At 34.9% G+C, this 22,609-nt stretch overlaps 1 protein-coding gene across 1 annotated transcript; it reads left to right on the forward strand.

Moving 5' to 3' along the window:
* Positions 1-1,579: 1,579 nt before the first annotated feature.
* LOC132043197 (synaptotagmin-5-like) lies at positions 1,580-22,529 on the forward strand. Its single transcript, XM_059433679.1, is given in 14 exon segments — positions 1,580-1,866; positions 1,869-1,910; positions 4,874-4,978; positions 5,600-5,650; positions 5,825-5,945; positions 12,418-12,539; positions 14,721-14,822; positions 15,738-15,812; positions 17,005-17,084; positions 17,647-17,797; positions 17,882-18,112; positions 19,442-19,735; positions 19,957-20,070; positions 22,149-22,529. Coding segments are annotated over 14 exon segments (1,698 nt in total). The 5' UTR covers positions 1,580-1,803; the 3' UTR covers positions 22,296-22,529.
* Positions 22,530-22,609: the final 80 nt, after the last annotated feature.

Consider the following 22,609-nt stretch of genomic DNA (forward strand, 5'->3'; position numbering starts at 1 on the left):
AATACAACAAAAACACTTTTTAGTATTTGTTTTCTTCAATGGCTTCACTTTTAGGGAATCTTGAAAAAAGTAGTTGAACAATCAAAATTTCAAAACTTTAGTATAAAGCCTTATGATAATCGACAATCAAATACTAAGCAAATTTAATTTTAAATTATATACAGGAATAACTCTAATTCCTATAACCAAACGACTTCTTATAATTACAAAAAAAAAAAAATACTTTTCCCTGTTTCAAATTATTTGTCTTTTTTTTCTTTTTAATTTGTTTAAAAAAGAATGCCAATTTTGTTTTTTGGATTAAATACCACATTCTTCATGCCTCAAAAAAGTGTTAATTTTGTGAAAATCCCACTACCAAAGAACACAACAAAAACAATTTTCAGTATTTGTTTTCTCCAATAACTTCACTTTCACTGAATCTTGAAAAAAAAGTAGTTGAACAAACAAAGAGGAGCTTTGAAAGAGGAAGAAGAAGAGGAGCTAAACGATGTCGATTGTGCCACGGAGTTTAAGAAAATAAATAAGATTTTTGAATCTTGTGGTTTTAAATTTAAATGACTTGTTATATTTAAAAGAAGAGATATTATTTTTTTAACGGACTAAAAAGAAAAGTAAGGGAAGTGAATATTATATTTAAAAATAAAAAAAGCTAAAATTATTTTCATATTTTCTTAAATTTGGTGCCAACATAATAAATCTACATCATTGAAAGGTGAGACTATAGAAAGCTGTTTAACTTCAAAAAATCAAAACTTTAAGACTTAAGACTTAAGCTCTAATCCCTCTATTAAACCACTAATCTTCATCAAGTGCTAATTTTGTAACAACCCCACTTTTATTGAATTTTGAAAAAAAGTAGTTGAACAAACAATTTCCTTATATCTAATTCATGTATTATTGTTACCTGCATAATTCAAACCAGTTGCCAAACAATCCCAAAACAAATTTAATTTCAAATTTTGTACTAAGATACCTATCTAATTCCTATAACCAAACGACCTCTTATAATTACACAAAAAGTATATCATATATTTATTTAAAAATAAAAAAGCTAAAATTATTTTCATATTTTCTTAAATCAAAAAATCATAATAAATCCACATCATTGAAAGGTGAGACTATAGTATTTATTTTATACTAGAAAAGCTGTTTAACTTCAAGAAGAAAAATCAAAACTTTAATAGTTGGTTTGTTAAACTTAACGTCTCTAATCAAAATCTCTATTAAACCACTAATCTTCATCAAGTGCTAATTTTGTAACAACCCCACTTTTATTGAATTTTGAAAAAAAGTAGTTGAACAAACAATTTCCTTATATCTAATTCATGTATTATGGTTACCTGCATAATTCAAATCAGCTGCCAGACGACCCCTAAACAAATTTAATTTCAAATTTTGTACTAAGATACCTATCTAATTCCTATAACCAAACGACCTCTTATAATTACACAAAAAGTATATCATATATTTATTTAAAAATAAAAAAGCTAAAATTATTTTCATATTCTCTTAAATTTGGTGCCAACATAATAAAATCCACATCATTGAAAGGTGAGAGTATAGAAAGCTGTTTAGCTTCAAAAAATCAAATCTTAAGACTTAAGACTTAAACTCTAGTCCCTCCATTAAACCACTAATCTTGATCAAGAGTTAATTTTATGACAACCCAACTTAGCAAAGAACACAACAAAAACACGCTTCATTAGTATTTGTTTTCTTCTTTTACTAGAATCTTGAAAAGAAAAAAGTAGTAGTTCAACAAACAAAGAGGAGCTTTGAAAGAAGAAGAAGAGCTAAAGGATGTCGTTTGTTTTGGGTGTTGTAATTGGGATTATAGTTGGAGTTGGTATAATAGTTGGTCTTTTGTTAAATCTGAAAATGCAAGATCCAAACGTCGTTCTGAACTGGTTAGTCAAAAATGGGTTCTTCATTTCTGTTTATTTGAGTTAAGTGATCTTTTAGCTTGAATTCTTAGTGATTAAGAACAGAGGGTCTTCTTTTTAGCTTTCTACTTCATTTGCTACTTCTTTTTTTTTTTTGAATTTTGTGGTTTCATTACTAGTGGTGGCATGCCAAGAAAATACTTCAGCGGGCCTAATTTTCAAATTTTGAGGCAAGGGGTTCAAAAATACTCTTTCTGTGCCAATTTATGTGATATGGGGTTTCAAACCATGGTTTCAAAAATTTTAATATAAAACTTAATCTTAGTCCAAGCCCGTAAGTTTATATTTTATAAAAAAGACTTCTCCATAAGTTGGTATAATATTCTTCAAGAAAATTCTTCACCATTAACCATTTACCGCATCATTACCACTGGAGCAAAACGCTCTACATGTGCCATATGTTTTGGATTATATTAAAGAGTGAAGTTACATTATTATTCATGATTAAATTTTCATTTTTTATTGAAAAAATTTGATTAATTGATGTTGTATTTTTAGAAAGGCACAAACATAGAAATAGCGTATTAATTTTGTTACATGGTAATGAATTGCTCATTTGGTAAGATTGTATAAGAATTGGGAATGTTTTGATAGTTTTCACATGTACTTGTGGGTTTTTATGTCTATAAGAGTTCTTAAAATACTGGGGCTATCTTAAGATATTCAAATTACATTTCTAAACATAGTTTCAAACTATGGTTTGAAATCATGGTTTCAGACCATGTCAAACGGACTCAAAAAAGTTAGATCCATTGTGCTCCTCCTTGGTTTTGGAACTACAAAAAAATTCTAGACTTGGCTGGAATTGACTTCGTGAACAAATCTGCCAATTCATCTTTGGTCTTGCAGTTAGCTTGATCCATATCTCCAAGTTGCAGCTCTTGATTATCAACAAATTCTGGCATGTGTTCATCTTCTGTTGGATTAAATGAGAAGTTTTTACCTCTCATTTTAACTCGTAAAATCTCATGCATTGTTGAAAGTGGCATCAAAGATTTAAAAGGCTTTAATTACTTGTCTTTGAATATAAATTTAAATCCTTTTTCCACTAGCTGGCGAACACTTAATAGATTTTGATCAATATCAGGCATGTAAAGAACATCTGAAATTATTTTTGTACTTGAACCTATTTTGATTGCAATTGTCCCTTTTCCTTTTGCAAGAACATAGTCACCATTCCCGATTCTGACTTTCTTGTTTTTCATAGACATAAACTCTTTAAAAAGATTTTTGTCATATGTCATGTGGTTTGTACAACCACTATCAATCATCCAAAAATCAGATTTTTTGGTTGAAAAATATATTGCCAAAACAAGTGGTCTTCTTCTTTTGCCAAAACAAGTGGTCTTCTTCTTCTTCTTCATTGACGACTTGGGCATCTGCTTCATATTTTGGAGATTTGTTTTTGCAAATCACTCGCTTCATGACCAAGTTGGTTGCAGATCTTGCACTGTGCATCTGGCCTCTTCCAACATTTAAATGAAGGATGACCTTTTTCGCCACAGTGCTGACAAGGTGGGTAATTTTTATTTGAATTATTAACTTTGCTTTGAGTTCTGTGGTTGGCTATCAAGGCTACTTCAGCCATAACATCTTGCCTCATAAGCCTCCTTTGTTCTTGTGCCTTGTTAACAATGCCAAGAAGCCGGTTTGAGGACTCTTTGACGGTCTCAGATTCCTTCATCTTTTGCAATTCAAATCCCCTTATTAAATTCAACACCTTTATGCCTCGTATTCTTTCATCTCCTGTGTATTCTTCCTTCAGATAATCCCAAATTTCTTTTGCTATTTTCAGAGCCATAACTCTTGCGAAAATTGTTGCGAACACACCAGCAAACAAAGTTGCTTTCGCCTTTAATTTTCTGATTTTTTTTTTCTTTTTGGCTTTTGATTTGGGCCATGGTGGGATTATTTGGCAGCGGAAGAATATCATAATCCTCTTCCACGGGCTCCCAAATCTAAAGCCTCAAGATAAGTCTCCATTCTTACTGCCCATAGATGATAATTCTCACCATCAAAGACAGGAGGAGCTATTTGAAAAAGGCTATTTTCAGGATCCATCTCACTCACAGGTCCCTCAAGACAATGGTTCTAGATATCAATTGCTGGTTTTTAGCAAAGAAAAGTAGGAACTAATAGAGAAAAAAATACTGAGAGATAAATATACTGCAATGCAGTCAAAGAGAATTATTTTATTTAGCTATGTTTAGCTCTGCATTTATAGGGAAAAACAGTAAAAAAGATAATCATAAACTAGCCTAGGATATCTCTGCAGAGTATATCTCTAACTAACCTAGCCTAGAATATCTCTGCAGAATATATCTTCTAACTAACTAATTACTAACAGTAAAACAAAGTTATTCAATAGCAGTAAAACAAAGTTATTGCAGTCCGAAAGCAAATATTCTAACAGAGTATAAAGAATTAAACACATTAAGAAGCCAAGGGGTTCAACATCTACTATATATATACATATAAAGTAATTTTAACCTTGTATATACCATGTATTTTTCCACCAAAATGAACCCCCTGGACCGTTACTAGCTCCGCCCCTGATTACTTGTGGTCGTAGTATTACTCTTCTAATTTCTTGTTCTTTGATTTTTGTTACCATTTATTATTTCTTGTACTTTGATTATCGTATTGTTTTGTCGTAGTTACTGTTCATGCTTTCTTAGTATTTTGCCGTAGCTTCTTCACTTTTGTCATTTTTTTTATCGAACTGCTTTGAAATGCTTTTCCTTGAGCCAAAGGTCTATTGAAAACAAACTATCTATCCTCCCAAGATAGGGTAAGGCTATGTACACACTAACCTCCCCAGACCTCACAGGGGGACCTCACTTGTGTGATTACATTGGGTATGTTGTTGTTGAATTTTTTGGTTGCATTTTTATGTATGTTGTTGTTGTTGAATTGAACTGTGGCAGGCTACTACAATTGCGGCGTTTGCTAGAATGACAGTGGAAGATTCTAGAAAGATTTTTATGCCAGAGCATTATCCTTCTTGGGTTGTTTTCTCCAATCAGCAAAAGGTGATTTTTTTTTATTTTTTTTTTGAACCTGTTTTTAATGCTAATTTTATGATACTTATGATTAAGGCTTAATACATTGTCAACCCCCTTAAACTTGTCAGTATATTCCATTTAAACACTCAAACTAAGTCCTATTCCAATTGAACACCTCAACTTCTAATAAAGTGTTCCAAATAGACACGCTTGGTTCAAATTTTGGGAGAAGGTTTGCTCGTGTTTTTTTCATTTGTCTATTAGGTAGTTAAGTTAATCATATAAATATGTCCTCTCCTATAATTATACGTATCAACCTCAGGTAGAAAATGCTTGGGGTTTTACGACTTATTGAGGCGAATGCGTATAATTAAAGGAGATGACATATATATATATATATGATTAACTTAACTACCTGATAGACGCATGAGAAAACACGCAAATAGAGTTCCAAAATTTGAATCGAAAGTGTCTAATTGGAACAGTTTATTAGAAGTTGAAGTGTTCAATTGGAACAAGGTTTAGTTCGATTGTCTAAATGAAATATGCTGGCATGTTTAAGGGGTTGGCTATGTATTAAGCCTTTTTCATACTTATGATTAATGTCTGTGTGAAAATGAAGTGATTTTTTTTGTTGAACACTTACAGTTGAATTGGCTTAATTCTCATCTTGAAAAGATCTGGCCTTATGTGGATGAGGTTAGTCTAAATGTCCATGCATTTTTGGTCACGTTAGTTTTCAATTTTCCATTGATTTTTTCATATCTTGGGTATGAGCCTTTTTTTGTTTCTTTGAGTTTTTAAATTTGGGTCTTTTCCTTTTATTTTTTTATTTTTTTGGCGAGTGAGTTTGTTCTGGTAATTGTAATTCAGGCAGCATCAGAACTGGTAAAATCAAGTGTGGAGCCAATTTTGGAACAATACAAGCCAATGATTTTGGCATCATTGAAATTGTCCAAGTTCACTCTTGGTACTGTTGCTCCTCAATTCACAGGTTAGATGATGACTAGTGTTAGCGATCTTCCGCATTTGCATTTTCTATTTATGTGTATTATTGTTACAAAGGAAGGAAATAAATAGTATACACTACTTAAAGTGACTCTTTGATGCAATCAAGTATAATCGAGTGGAATTAGTTAATCTAGGAGTATGAAACTCAGATGAAGATAACTGCTTAACCAAGGAATTAACCGAGATTATAGCTATTAGAGAGAAGTTGTTTTTAGAGAGAGAGTAGAGATTTGTATTATGATCCATGAATGAATTGAATTACAAGATTACAATGTATATTTGCAATGAAATGCTGGAATCAGTAACTAATTCTACTGTTAACTGTACAGCTAACATATTAACCACTTTAACTAACTTTTAACTACTGTAACTACTTGTGCCACCTCAGCATCCATGTTACTCAGCTTCAATTTAGCTTCAACTTGCATCAATACCCCCTGCTAAAGGTGATCCTTGTCCTCAAGGATGAAATGAAGGAAACCTATGCTGCAACTCAGACCAGTATTCCCAAGTAGCTTTTGAAGCATCAATGTCAGTCCATTTCACCAAAACTCTACTCACAGCCTTATTACCCCTTTTCACCATTCTTCTGTCTAGTATAGCCTCAGGGAAGGGACAGTAAGGACTTGATAAGTGGAACACAGGAGGATGGTTAATGATATTAGGAACCTCAAGACATCTTTTGAGTTGTGACACATGGAAGGTAGGATGAATGAGAACATCAGATGGTAGTAACAACCTATAGGCAACTGCTCCAATCTTAGCATCAATAGGATAAGGTCCAAAATATTTAGCAGCAAGTTTATTGAAGGGCCTCACAGCAACAGAAACTTGCCTGTAGGGCTGTAATTTCAAGTAAACCCAATCTCGCACCTCAAAACATCTATCAGATCTGTGCTTGTTTGCAATATCCTTCATTCTTTGTTGGGCTCTTGCAATATGAAACTTCAACAACTGGATAACAGCTTCCCTAGCTTCAAGAGATCTATCCACCATCTCAGAATTAGCTTCACCAGTCAAGTAAGGAAGGTGTATAGGTGGTTTTTGACCATAAAGGACCTCATAAGGAGTACACTTGATAGTAGTATGATAGGATGTATTGTACCACCACTCTGCTAAGGGTAAATAAGAGGTCCAGTCCTTAGGTTTATCTGAGCAAAAACACCTTAAATATGTCTCCAAGGTCCTGTTCAAAACTTCTGTTTGACCATCAGTTGGGGGATGGTATGCTGTAGATCTTTGCCGTTTAACACCTTGAAAAGTAAATAGCTCCTGCCAGAAGTGGCTGAGAAAACCTAGATCCCTATCACTTGTCAAGGTGACTGGCATACCATGAAGCTTAAAAATGTTATTCAAGAAACATTGTGCAACTGAATGAGCAGTATAGGGATGAGACAAGGCCATGAACTGGCCATATTTGCTCAGTTTGACCACTACAACTAGGATTACTTCCTGGCCGTTGGATTTAGGCAAACCCTCAATAAAATCAAGGCAAATATCAGTCCAGACTCCATCAGGAACTGGTAATGGTTGTAACAAACCAGGAGATGCAGCTGCATCATATTTATGCCTTTGACAGATGTCACATTTGCTGATAAAGGCTCTAGTGTTTTGAATCAGTGTTTTCCAAAAGAATAGTGACTGAAGTCTCTTAATGGTAGCATCCATACCAGAATGACCCCCTTGAGTAGAAGCATGCCATAATTCAATAATGTTGTGCCTTAACTGAGCATCATCTCCAACCACCAGTCTTCCTTTCCACCTCAACTGACCATTACTCCAAGTATAGGACTTGAAGGGTTGCACTTGCTATTTAGCAATCACCAACTGCAAAGCAGGATCAGTAAGCCAAGTATTTTTTTATTTGCTCAAATAAAGAGTAATTGGGGGTCAACAATGAAATAGCCAGTAGTTCAGCAGCATAGACAAAGCATCAACAACTTTGTTTTCAGCTCCTTTCTTATATTCAATAGAGGAATCAAAGGCCATAAGCTTTGAAATGCCAGCAATCTAGAAATCAGTGTGAATATGCTGATCTAACAAGTACTTTAATGCCTTTTGGTCAGTTTTAACAATGAAATGCCTCCCCAATAGATAGTGAAACCATTTTGTAACTGCAAAAATAAGAGCTAGCAGTTCTCTATCATAAACAGACATGGCTTAGTGTCTAGGGGCCAAGGATTTACTGATGTAAGCTATTGGGTGCGCTTGCTGCATCAAGACAGCCCCAATTCCTTTACCACTAGCATCAGTTTCAACAACAAAAGGTTTAGAATAATCAGGCATGGCTACACAGGAGCAGAAACTAAGGCTTGTTTGAGTTTGTTAAAAGCTATAGTGGATTCATCTGTCCACAAAAACCCATCCTTCTTGAGCTGGTCATGTAGTGGTCTGCATATAGCACCAAATCTTTTGATGAATCTTCTGTAATAACCAGCAAGCCCAATGAAACCTCTCAGCTGTTTGATATTGGTAGGAACGGGTCAATCTTGTACTGCAACTATTTTCCTTGGATCAGTTGACACACCCTCAACACTAATGAAGTGACCTAAATACTCCACTTTAGGCACACCAAATGCACACTTAGCCATCTTAGCATAAAGCTGATACTGTTTCATTAGCTCAAATACAGCTTTGACATGCTCAAGATGGCCAGTCATGCTCTTACTATAGAGCAAAATATCATCAAAGAAAACTAAGACTGACTTCCTGAGCAATGATTTAAAAACTGGATTCATTATACTCTAAAATGAAGAAGCAGCATTATTTAAGCCAGAAGGCATAACTAAAAATTCATAGTGACCCTCGTGAGTCTTGAAAGTTGTCTTATTTGTGTCTGCTTCAGTCATTTTCAACTGGTGATAACCAGTTCTAAGATCTATCTTAGAGAACACTACTGCACCACCCAACTCATCCAACAAATCTTCCATATGATCTTCAAATTCCTCACCAAATCTTTCATTCAAAGCTAATACATATTCAGTCCAAGTGAGGTCTAAAACTGAATTCCTAGCTCTTATGTATGACCTATGCCAAGAAATTGCTTCTCCTTCTAGGTGAATTGAAGTTACCTTAACCGTTTGATCAAAACGAACTTCATCCATAACAAAGAATTGGTCTACTTTATATAATCAAGTTCTCAAATCATGGCCAGAAAATTTGGGAAATTCCAACCTAGAATATCTTGTAAAGAAGTTACCAGTATGTGTATGGGTGTGATTGGCATGATTTTCCCTCCTCGTCTCTGGCAAACTTCAATAGAACAGTTCCTATTCACTGATGAAGATTCAGCCCTTCTAACTTCATGTTCCTTTCCTTTCCCATTCAAATGATTTATAGTTGTTCTTAGTTCCATCATCTCCTTAGCAACCATAAGATTGCGATCATTCATGTTAATCATACCCTCCATCAATTTCTGTAATTGATCTTGAATCTGTGTTAATTTATCCTCCATTTCCTCCGGTGGGTGCTCGTGATTTTTACTTCTGGTCATGATTTCAGTGACGAGAATCGAAAGCTCTGACACCAATTGATGCAATCAAGTATAATTGAGTGGAATTAGTTAATCTAGGAGTATGAAACTCGAAGAGGATGATTGCTAAACCAGGGAATTAACCGAGAATATAGCTATTAGAGAGAAGTTGTTTAGAGAGAGAAAGTAGAGATTTGTATTATGATCCATGAATGAATTGAATTAGAGCCCGTTTGGATTGGCTTATAAGTTGCTTATAAGCTGTTTTCAGCTTTTTTGAGTGTTTGGCTGGCCAGCTTAAAGTCATTTTGTGCTTAAAATAAGCTCAAAAAAATAATTGGACCCGTTTGACTTAGCTTATCTAAAGCAGCTTATAAGCTGTAAGCTGAAAACAGCTTATAAGCCAAAAAAAATAAGTTGGGCTACCCCAACTTGCTTAAAATAAGCCCATCCAAACAGGCTCTTACAAGATTACAATGTATATATGCAATGAAATCCTGGAATCAGTAACTAATTCTACTGTTAACTGCACAGCTAACAGCTTAACCACTTTAACTAACTCTCTAAGTAACTTTTAACTACTGTAACTACTTGTGCCACCTCAGCATCCAGGCCACTGAGCTTTAATGCAGCTTCAACTTGCATGAAGATATAGTTTGCTATAGGGGCGGAGCTAGTGTTTAAGATATGGGTTCGGCCGGACACAATAACTTTGGTCCAAACTCTATATTTGTCTTAAGAAATTCATTGTACAAAATATTAATCTAGAACTCAGTAACGTAAAAGGGCGAGAATCCTGAACTCATAAGCGTCAAATCTATCTCCACCTCTAGTTAGCTACTCATTCATCTTTGTCTGAATTCACGCTTTGCCATGTACTGTGTAAAAGAAGCTAACATCTTCTTACATTTTTCTTTTACTCATTTTGGCTCTCATATTACTATGATACTCTTCTTGTCCAATCTTTGCTTTGATGGTACACAAAGTTTAAAGATTAGACACAAATGATTTGAAAACACATTAGAGTATTAAATTCCTTAAGTTGAAAAACTATCATATCGTATTTAAAAAAGAAAAGAACTTGGAAGACTTTTATCGAAGCAACTATTGTTAGTATATTATTCCTGGTTATGGCCCAACTCCCTTTTCTTTTGTTAGTATATTGTTCCAGGTTATGGCCCAGCTCCCTTTTCTTGCCTCTCCTTTTAATTTGCTATTTCTGTCCTCTTGAACAGATCTCTTAAATGTTATTGATCCTTTATTTTCTTTGGTTTCTCCCCCGGTGTATAGTACCCACATTGGGGCCCGACTAAATCCGGATTCTCGCCGGAAGATCCACATTGGGGGTGGGATTTGGGGGGTGGGGGGGCGGGGGGTGGGGGGACAACTCTCCCTAACAAAGATGACTCCTTACACCATACTGGTCCTGTATTAAATGACTTTGAGCATGCTTTTCCTTAAACCAGTTGCTGTTTTTTTTAATCATAGATTTACATTTAGCTTATTCAGTCAATCAATGTATAAAAAATTGCAATGGGCACATAGAGTGCTTGGTGTGTTGATTCCTAGTATAAGTGGCTATATTTCCTGAAAAGGATAAAAAGAGTTAATAGTGGTCTTGGAGTAGTAAAGAGAGAAATTATCAAGCTTTGTACTCATCGTTAGAAATTGCAGGTCATGCTTTTCTTTTTGTTCTATTTGTTGCTTTTCCTCGAGCATAACATATTAGATTTTATTTCCCCTACCTGATCTGGTTGTTCTACTTTCCCCTTTGATCAGCCCGAGAGCTTTGACTACTCCAAAAGATAGCAATTTGACAACTTCCATGGATGGAAAAATTCTTGTTTTAATTAATTATTCTAAAATTTTGCATTATTAGACCACCTAAGAAATTACATTGGACCAGTTTTATCCTAACCAAAAGTCATACTCATCAGTGTTTTGTGGGCGTGAGGCGAGACCTTTTACCTGACAAAGGGCGAGGCATAAAAATCACAAAAAAGTAAAATTAAATAAATAGAGTAGAAAATTCAAGAAAATTATAAAGCTGTGGAAAACGTATATATGTAAATAAACATGCTAACATGTGCACGAAAATTACAAATTTCTTTTTCAGTGAAAGACCAAAAAATGCATTACATTACACCTATAATATGGTAAATGGAACATACTTAGAATTGTTTCCTAATAGTTCAGAAAATCAATCACAATACTCATTATAACATAAATAAAGCATTTTTTGAAATGAAGTATCTATAACAGTATCTAAACACTAAACTAAAGTGATGCCAAAAGTAATTCCAAAACAAAACACTCACTTGCAAAGAATAAAAAGACAACAAAAAAAGAAACACTTGACGAAAATGAGGCATGATGAGTGAACCTGCAAGTGAGAAGCACGTGGCAGAGCAAAGTGTTGGAGGACAAAGCTCTTACTTTGCAGCTTGCACTTTGCAAAGAAAAAGCCAAAGAGTATTTGGTTACTTTGTAAATGACAAAGAGAAATGATTATAAAATCTGGGGTAACAATTAAAAAGGCCTTCGACTTTTGAGTTTTTTTGGTTTGAGAATCTATCATGAATTGACCTTGAGTATTTAATTAGTACTTATTTAGCAATTTTAATTCCAGTTTGGGAAAGCTCTCTGGGCTTACACCCCAAATGAATGGCCAGAAGGTTGGACTTACGCCTAAGCAAATGGCCACAAGGGTTGGGACTTACACCCCACGATACTTGCACCCAACCAGTCCGCGTAGGTGCATTATTAGCAAAGCCCGCCTCGCCTTGGGGCTTTGCGAGTAAACGCCTTTGAAAAAACTGATACTCATTACCCCTAACCTCACCGTCGGAGTAGTCATGACGATTCTCCAGTACTGTAGTCTTTTTGAGAAGTCAAAATGTGAATGATTGGGATAGACAAAAGGATGAAGAAGACAATTCTATTAAACACATTCGTGGTGCTCATACTAATCTTTATCTTTCAGGAGTTTCTATTCTTGAAGATGGAAGTGAAGGTATTACCATGGAATTAGAGATGAATTGGGATGGGAACCCAAACATTGTACTCGATATCAAGACATATGTTGGTGTAGCATTACCAGTGCAGGTAATTTAGTTGGTACTTGCAGCTTAAACATTATGTTAAATAGCTTCTGCTCCTCAGAGTTGTGACATTTTTGTTTCATTGCCACACTTGTATGAACTTAAATTCGAGCTGACATGCTAATTGCCTCTGATATATCAATTTGTTTCCATTGTTAATAACTCTACTTTATAATGTGACAGCTATTTGTTGATATCTTTATGCCTGCATTTATTATTCTCACGACCCAAACTTGGACCATGACTGACACGTTTCTACCGTGCAAACCAGCTGATCCAATATTCACAACAAGAGAAGACCTTTACAGAATTTTCAATGGAGCATATTTAAGCAAAAATAAATATCTACAACAGAGTACTCAACAGAAACAAGGATCAATATAAGTACATGAGGCAATCTTCGAGTAACTTATACAACTATAAACAATATCTAGAAAAACATCCCGTGTTAGCAGGGTCCGGGGAAGGCCCTGCCCTAGTACAAGCATTAGTGGCTGCTTCCACCGCTCGAACCCGTGACCGATAGATCACACAGGGACAACTTTACCGTTGCAACAGGGCTCTCCTTCAAACAATATCTAGGGAAAAAAAAAAATCTGAAATACATAAAGCGTTAACTTCCACTGAACAAGTGTGGGGTTCACTAGAAAGCCTCAACTCCTCGTTAGCTCATTCTTGGGTATGAATGATAGAAAAAAGCATAACTTGACCTCGGGCAAGTATAAATTTGGAACGAAGTATAGCCCTAGAGAAAAATCTCCAGAATAAAGTTGATAATACAATATGTAGCATAGATAGCTTACATAAGCAGTATAATTATAGCTTCAAATGTACTTTTCAATCAGGTGGTAATGTACGTCGACTCATGCCATTTGAAGTGCAAACTAGGAGACATTCAGTGTCAGATCAACGAGGTCTCTTTTCTGAAGACCCAGAACAAAATACCAACAACCAACATATGTACCATAAGTCCATAACTTGAAATCTAGAATGGAAAACATAAAATCATATATAATTTGGAAAGCAAACAACTTTTTCTTGGACTACAACTTCTTCATATTTATTTGAATATTTTGAATATTTTTTAATTATAAGAAGTTGTAATTGATTCTTTATCTACATTTTTTATTTAAAAGGATTAAGGAACCGATATCCAAATTGAGGTCGACCTTTGTATTCTGAACCCTTTCATTCTTTTTGTTGTGTAGCGTACGAATTCAATTTGCTGTAGCTACTTACTACAATAACAATATTTGTATAATGTTAAGTATTCAGGATTAGTTTATGGTTTTCTTGTTTACGTGGTTGTGGGTCAGCTTCACAGACAAGGCCATTAATAAGTCTTCTTAACTATCCATCAGACATTCTATATTGCGAGAGTTCCCTGGTATAGTTTTTTCCGTTTTCCCCTATAGAGTCTACTTGTTCAAGAACTAGATGGTTGCCCTTGATTTTCACTTCTTAACTTGTCCATTTTAACCTAAGTTGCTCGGACTCGGGTGTGGGTATCCGACACGGATGCAGATCCGAGGGTCGGATTCAGCAAAATCTGAATTTTAAGATTCAGGGGTATGGATCCAGGTATGGATACGGGTGCGGGGATTCAGCTAAAAAAGTTCAAAATTATAAAATAGAGCGATAAAGATATTCTAAATTTGAGAGATATTCTGTGGAAAACTTGTGTATGTTGTAGAATTCAATCTTTCATTCTCCAAGACGGGCATTAAAAAACATATATTAATTGTCAAAAAATTTAACATGATAATAATTAATCTAGAAATTATCCATCTTTTCTATGAGAAAGAAAATATTTATAAATAGCAAATATTGACCAAGAGGAAAAGCTAAAAAGGATTGAAGGTATGCCATTTCCCATGTCTTAAATCTATTTTATCTTTTATTTGGAGACATCAAAATCACAGTTTCCCCCCGAAATTTGTCCATGTACTCTGGTCGAAGTATCGGACGTGGATGGACCTAACACACAAATCCTGCACCCCGCACCGGCACGACACGGGTTCGGCAGCAAAAATGAAGAGTCCGCGCAACTTAGATTTTTTCATGTTTATTTTGCTACCTATCTTCTGACTTTCTTTTTGTTTCCAATGTATTCCATTATTATTTCTAGTTTTTCTCAGGAATTTTTTTTATTTCACATTGTGATTAGCGTCTCCTTCTGTTTTAGGTGAAAAACATTGGATTTACTGGGATTTTCAGGCTGATCTTCAGGCCGCTTGTTGATGAGTTTCCTTGCTTTGGAGCTGTTTGTTATTCTCTAAGGAAAAAGGTGTTATATATACTTCTGACTTCACTTGTATCCTGCTTGGAGGTGGCAAAATTAGACCATGAAAACATAACCCGCCCAACCCATCCAAGTTTGGGCTGGTGATTGACCGGCCCATTTATTTTCTCAGCCCATCAAAAATTGGGCTGATGTGTAGTCCAAATTGACCCATGAAAAATCTTGTCAAAATATTTGCAAAAAGTCTTTTTTATTTGGTATGTTAATAGCCATAATGAAGAAATAAAATAGTTTTTAGGTACTAAAAAACTATAAAAGAATAAAGAAAGAAACTAAAACTTAGTAAGAATTTGTTTTTTTTTTTTTTTTTTTGGGGGGGGGGGGGGGGAAGGGGTGGTGGGGGTGGATTATGACCTGCTTTTTAGCCCAAATTCAGCCCTACCCCCCCCACCCCCCCCCCCACCAAAAAAAAAAAAAAAAATTGACACCTCTAATCCTGCTAAGGTTATTTTGCACACTGAATAATTTGATAATACAGGTGTGTACATACACTTGCAAAGTCAGCTTATGAATGTTCCTTGAACAATACAGGAGAAACTTTTATATTTAAAGCTAAGGTTTAGAGGTAAATTATGGATTTGGATGATTATCTGACACCAGCTTGGTCAATAGCTCATGGATTAGCCAACTGATTCGTGGATTAGATGTTAATGTTTACAAATTAAGTTTTTTTTTTTTTCCTCCAAAAGGAGAATGAAGTTCAAATCTGTTTCTTGATGGACATGCATGACACCCAACATATCCAAAACTAGTCATCCTGTAATTGGTTTTTGTCGAGGTGTAGCCCTGTAGGGTCCACATTGCAAGCTCACCTGGATGGCCACACACCTACGTACCTAATACCATTTTCCTAACTTATGTAAGGAAAAGAATGATAATAAAATCTATTCTTGTCTGCAGAAAAAGCTGGATTTTACGCTTAAAGTGATTGGTGGTGACATGACAGCAATACCTGGAATTTCTGATGCAATTGAGGTTTGGCCAAAATTATACCATTTAATTTTGTTACTCTAATCTTTTTGCCATTCAATAACTTCTGATGCAGCTTAAATAAATATCACAAAGGCCCATAGATATTCTTACTATTGGAAGTGGATAATGCTGACGCGGTCCAAGCTTTACATTGCTTTCCCTCTTTCTTTTCTGGGAACGGTGGAAAACCGAATGAATAATAAGTATCTATGTATTTAGTACAAGGATATTTTCTATTTGATTAGTACAATGGTATCTTATCTGTTTACAAATAGCCTTTTTCATCTTTCTCAAGGAAATTGCGGCTCTCAATCTTCCTGCCTATTTTGGCACTAACTCTGGAACAAGTTAAAAAGTATCTCTCGTGATAAACATCTTGCATAATGCAGTGAGCAATAAGACATCTTTGTTTCCATATAGCTAATGTTATATAAATTAAGGGTGTGTTTGGTATAGAGGAAAACATTTTTCCATGTTTGGTTGGTCAAAATGTTTTGGAAAATACTTCTCTATGAAAACAAGTTTAAGGAAGATGACTTTCCGGAGTAAGGAAAACAAGTTCCATAAGTAAAATTCCGTGCTAATTGTCTCCTACTCACCACCCATCACTCCCACCCTACTCCCCATAGTGTTTGCCTAGATTAGATATAGATGTTTTTTCAGCTTACTTACCAAACATCAGAAATAAGTATCATTTCCTTCATACCAAACACACCCCATGGAAATTGATTTAACTAGGTCCATGGGAATTGATTCACATACTATTATTGTAATGATGTTCCATATAACACGGAGCTCTTACTATTTGTAAGGTTCTATAAAGTGGTCCCATGTCTTCCTTTTTAGTGTAAGCGGCTGAACAACATTACTTCATCTTTACTGATTTAGACAGGTAACCAAAAAATAAAAAAAGTGCCATCAGAATCTCTTTTCTGAATGGGTTTCATAATGTAGCTATGGCACATTAATGACAATTATGTAATGAGAGTAAAGATGAAAACTTTCAAGCAAAATAACTCTTCATTCCCTTGGTGCATTTCATTACACTGTCCACATTGTAATTGTAAGAAAAGGAGGGCAAACTGTTCGTTTGTTTGAATTTGTGCAATTTTGCCCTGATGGTTTCAGAAAGTTCTATAAATGCTTCTTACGGTTTGACACCACTCAGGTGTACTAACTGAATTTTTCTCTACAGGGCACCATCCGCGATGCCATTGAAGACTCTATCACATGGCCAGTTCGAAAAATTATTCCCATATTGCCTGGGGATTATAGGTATTCCTTTTATTTAGGGAACTTTAAACATTGTCATTTTCGGTCCCAATTTTGGTTCCAGTTTAGCACATTTACTTTCTAATTAAATCTTATGAGAAACTTCTTCAATATAAAGATGTCAGAACATGGAATCTGAATTTGGGAGACATCCCCCAAATTTGAGAGAGTAATTGAGATGACTTTCTTCCATTTTTCCATTTGGTTATCCATTTGGAAAAGTTAAATATATTTAATTTCATAATGACCTCATATCTTCGTGGAAGCTGTAAAAGTTATACTTTGTACTAGATGTTTATCTATACATTGACAGTAAAAAGACAAGTTAAATGTTTTAATTTCTAATACGAAACTTGGACTTTAACTGCATTTTAAAAGTCCTATGAGAGTCAACCTGTCAAGGGAAAATATTTACTAGAAATATCTATGATTCTTACCTTTAACCGAATCTTGTGCTTCTCTGAATCAAGAATAAAGCATGTATTCTTTGATTTTCTTCTATAATTATCTAACATTGCTGGTCTGAGGTGCAGTTTTCTATTTGAAATACTTTTGTTGTTATTAGTGACCTTGAACTGAAGCCTACTGGAGTATTGGAGGTGAAACTTGTCCAAGCAAAGGAATTAACAAACAAAGACCTCATTGGTAAATCTGATCCTTTTGCCGAGTTATATGTCCGCCCTGTACGAGATAGAATGAAGAAGAGCAAAACAATTGTAAGTTTTTCATATGTTTATTATGGAGGAGTTTTGGCAATACGCCTATCATGTTAACATTTAAGTGTCCATTATTCTTTCCAGAACAACCAATTGAACCCAGTGTGGAATGAGCATTTCGAGTTTATAGTTGAAGATCCATTGACACAACACTTAGTGGTAAAGATATTTGATGATGAAGGGCTTCAGGCTGCTGAACTAATTGGATGTGCACATATCCGTTTGAATGAGCTTGAACCTGGTAAAGTGAAGGATGTCTGGTTGAAGTTGGTGAAAGATTTGGAGATTCAGCGAGACCAGAAAAATAGGGGCCAGGTGACAATTTCATCCCCTTTTGTTTTCTGTTATCCTTCTCTTTATTGGAATTTGGTACTATCAACTTTATTGTACACACAACTTCAATTTTAATGGAACATATATATGCAAATGGAGTACTAATCAGTAATGATGGAGAAAAAGTGTTTTTTTAAACACCTATCAATTCATAATTTAAGGTGTCATTTAGTTGCAGGTTAGAGTTGTGCAATTATTAGTAATTTAAGGTGTCATTTGGTTGCGGGTTAGAGTTTTTTTTTTTTTGGAAACTGGTAATTGTGTATTCATAAATGCTGGAGACCTTCAAAAGTGTTACAGCAGGAACATAAAAAAGGGAAATAGAAATACTTACAGAGACTTTAATAAATCTACAAGCTGATTTATATCTTCTAATCCTATTTCTTTACACCAAAAGTAGAAAGATACTATACAATTCCATTTGACAATTGCGGGTTAGAGTTGTGCAGGTATTAGTAATGCAGGGAGTATTCCGGATTTAGTTATTCCTGTATTAGTTGTTCCAATTAGTTATGCGGGTTTTTAAGCTGGTAACCAAACACCTTAGTTGGTGTGCCGAATTTTATACAAAGCAACTTAAATACTAATAAACACGGTACTAGTTATGCTGGTTTTACTACATGAATAATTCACTTCCTAACCATCAACGGATCAACCAAACGAACCCTAAGTGGTTCATTTCAACAATAATCAGATCAAACTGCATATAATTGTTGTAGATTGAGTGCCATAGACAGTCTAGGTGAGTTTTATTGAGTTTGATCCTGCAGACTTTAACCCGCACCCCGCCCCCCGCCCCCACCCTCCTGATTCAATGTAATCCACTTATACTACTAAACAAGACAGTTTCCTGCGGTAAAACCTCCAATCATATTATACATATCTCAATCACTCCAATAAACTTTCGTGTAGGAGGCTAAGAAACGTCGATTTCTCACTTGCTAATGTAAACAAATTCATGCTGTCCGGCCCTTCCCCGGACCCCGCGCATAGCGGGAGCTTAGTGAACGGGGCAGCCCTTTTTGTATAAAACTTACTACTGATTCAATGTAATCCACTTATACCACTAAACAAGACAGTTGACTGCGGTAAAACCTCCAATCATATTATAGATATCTCAATCACTCCAATAAACTTTCGTGTAGGAGAGCTAAGAAACGTCGATTTCTCACTTGCTAATGTAAACAAATTCATGCAGTCCGTCCATTCCCCGGACCCCGCGCATAGCGGGAGCTTAGTGCACTGGGCAGCCCTTTTTGTTTTACTATTTTTAGCTCTCTGTCTGAACTATTCCATTCATTTTTGCTTTAGGTGCATTTGGAGCTATTGTATTGTCCTTATGGCATGAAGAATGGGCTTACTAACCCTTTTGCCCCTAGTTTGTCAATGACTTCACTGGAGAAGGTTCTTAAAAGTGGAGCAGAAGGAAAAGAATCTCCCCAAAATGGAGGTGAAATCAACAGGCGGAAGGACGTAATAGTACGAGGTGTACTTTCTGTAACCGTGATATCAGCTGAAGATCTTTTCCCAACTGATCTAATGGGGAAAGCTGATCCTTATGTTGTGGTTACTATGAAGAAGACTGAAACCAAAAACAAAACCAGGGTATCATTTCTTATTATTTAAATGTTTAGTTAGAGTTAGAAAATGTTCTTCCATTGCCTTCTTTTTTCGGTAAGTAGAGAAAAGGACCTTTTGAGCTGTGATCTCCTCTTGGATTTTCCATCTAATATTTCGAACAAGAATATCCTTTTCTAAAGTAGTTTCCTTAAACTCATAACCAATAATTATGCATAATGCTGATTAAATATTCTTTTCATTTTTAGGTTGTACCGGAAAGTTTAAATCCAGTGTGGAATCAGACTTTTGACTTTGTCGTTGAGGATGGATTACACGATATGCTAATTCTAGAAGTTTGGGACCATGATACCTTTGGAAAGGTAAGAGTATCTTTCTGTTTAATCAATTCCAAATACTTATCCAATTACTGTTGGTCTTGTTACGAAATTAACATTGATAAATCAGTACTTATTATATCTATTCAAACACCAATGTCTCCTGATGTGAGATTTTCTTGAGCTGAAATAACCTCATTAATCCATGCTAATTTCTTCTTAAATTTAGAACAGGTAAAGTTTTCTACATTGAGATGCCTTGTTTTGAGTTTTCAGATGATTTGGGACATTCTAGAATCTTTTTGGAAAATCTAAAGGCTTAAAGTTCTGATAGATTTAAAGTAAAAGCAACAATCTGGCAATTGAAACATTAAAAAGTTAGCCCTCGATATTACAAATGTGTTCATTGGCATTTTCCACCTTGTGCGCACCTCGACTATTCCACTTGGTACCTCCTACCACCCCACTGACATAGGTACCGAGTAACTTGGCCCACCAAGGCTTATGGTTGATTGAAGGTGTCGTGCCTCTTGAACTCAAATATATCTGATTTTCAATTCAAGCTTTAGGCAGATTTGAAGATACTGCAACAACAACATACACAGGGTAATCCCACAAGTGGAGGTGTGGGGAGGGTAGTATAAATGCAGACTATGTTGCTCGGACTACCCGTGTCGGATCCTCCTAGTGCATTTTTGAAGGTGGAGAGAGTCCGAGCAACATATTTACCCCGATAGGCCCTCCTTTTGATATGAAGATATCCTCTAGTGTGTTCTTGCTTCTACTGGGATCTGAACTACAGACCTCTTGGTTCTCCTTCCACTACATTAACAACTAGACTATATTCGTGGTTAGGCCTTTGTTATTTTCTTTTTGTTTTTTTCTTTGATATATTTATGCTTTGATCTATTCTCCCCCCTTTATCCTAATTGACTTTTTCAAATTCCTATTGTACCCTTACATTATCAACTTGTCTTCTTTTTCTTTTACTTCTTTAAAATCATGATTTGTTTTTTAATCTCTTTAATCTATGTAACAAATTTCCTATAAACAAAAAATATTATTGTCGAGATGGAAAAAGAAAAGTGAGAAATACTAGTTGAGTATATAACTTCATGCCTTTCTATAATGAAATAAATGAGAATATTATTGTCGAGATGGAAAAAGAAAATTGAGAAATACTAGTTGAGTATATAACTTCATGCCGTTCTATAATGAAATAAATGAGAATAATAATTTTTTTATAATAATAATCAAAACTATGATATCTATTTATACAAGTAAAAATAACAGGTAATAATAACTTTATAAATATATTTCAATGCAAGTAATACAAAATAATTAATAAAAATAAAGGTTTATTCTATAACAAATTCCTAAAAGATTATCCATTTATATTAGAAATGAATTTTAAATTATAATTTAAAATATTCCATTAATGACAACCAAAACTCGTTTATATATTGGCAATATCTCATAAGAGAGAAGTGGAACTTAAATATGCATATATGTATGTATGTGTGTGTGTGTTTGTGTGTATATATATATATATATATATATTAAAATCCCAATCATAAAAGGATTATTCTATATAATATGAATTTAAATAAAAATCTATAAATACCTAGGTTTAAGATATCAATTTTATATAATATAAAAAGGTAATACGTAGGTTGAGGATTGACAATGTCAAGGGTAAAATAGACATTGCATAGGATAAAGGGGGGAGAATGTCTATTCTTCATAGTTGAAGGGGGGGTTTGATTTTTAAAGCAAAGTTGGGGGATAAAAATCATTTTCACCGTTTATGCTATTCCCTGTGTGGGAAATAGTTATTATTCTTTTTTCCATTTACCCATCCAATATCCGAAGTCTACTGGCCGACTAACTCAAATTCATGCTGGGTCTGTCAACTAAGGGGGTAAAGCGCTCACCACCAAAAGGTTCTCCATCCGAAGGGTTTAGTACTTTGAAACATTAGGGTTATTCGTAATAGTAAATTGAATGGTCAAAGGTGATCCATGTAAGTAATTTGTTTAAGAACAAATCCTATAGATCAAGATATATAATGGTGTTCTTGAGGATATCTAATGTACCAATGCTTACAATTTTTTTGTTGGCAGGATTACATGGGAAGGTGCATACTGACATTGACAAGAGTACTAATGGAAGGTGAATATGAAGAAACCTTTGAACTAGATGGAGTTAAATCAGGGAAACTGAACTTGCATCTCAAATGGACACCACAGCCCATATACAGGGACTCCTAATGATAAAAGAATCATTGGATATGTTTTTGTTGTTGTAAGATTTGTACAGAAAGAAGTTACTTCGATTCTGTACGTCGTAGGCTATAGACATTTGTAGAATTATACATTTTTGTAGATAATTGTTTGATTAATGCAGAGTTGAGATGAAATGTAAAGCTCAAAAACTTCTCTTAGCTGAAGCTGGACAAGAATAAAATTAGAGGAGCTTTATATTTATAGGCTTTGTTTGTGTTAGATGTTTTCTTTGGTTTCTCACCTGTATTTGGTACCAGTATTGGGTCCCCGACTAAGCTGGATTAGCGCTGTGTAAGCTA

The sequence above is a fragment of the Lycium ferocissimum genome, unplaced genomic scaffold (assembly GCF_029784015.1).
Source record: "Lycium ferocissimum isolate CSIRO_LF1 unplaced genomic scaffold, AGI_CSIRO_Lferr_CH_V1 ctg2187, whole genome shotgun sequence".
Taxonomy (NCBI): Eukaryota; Viridiplantae; Streptophyta; class Magnoliopsida; order Solanales; family Solanaceae; genus Lycium; species Lycium ferocissimum.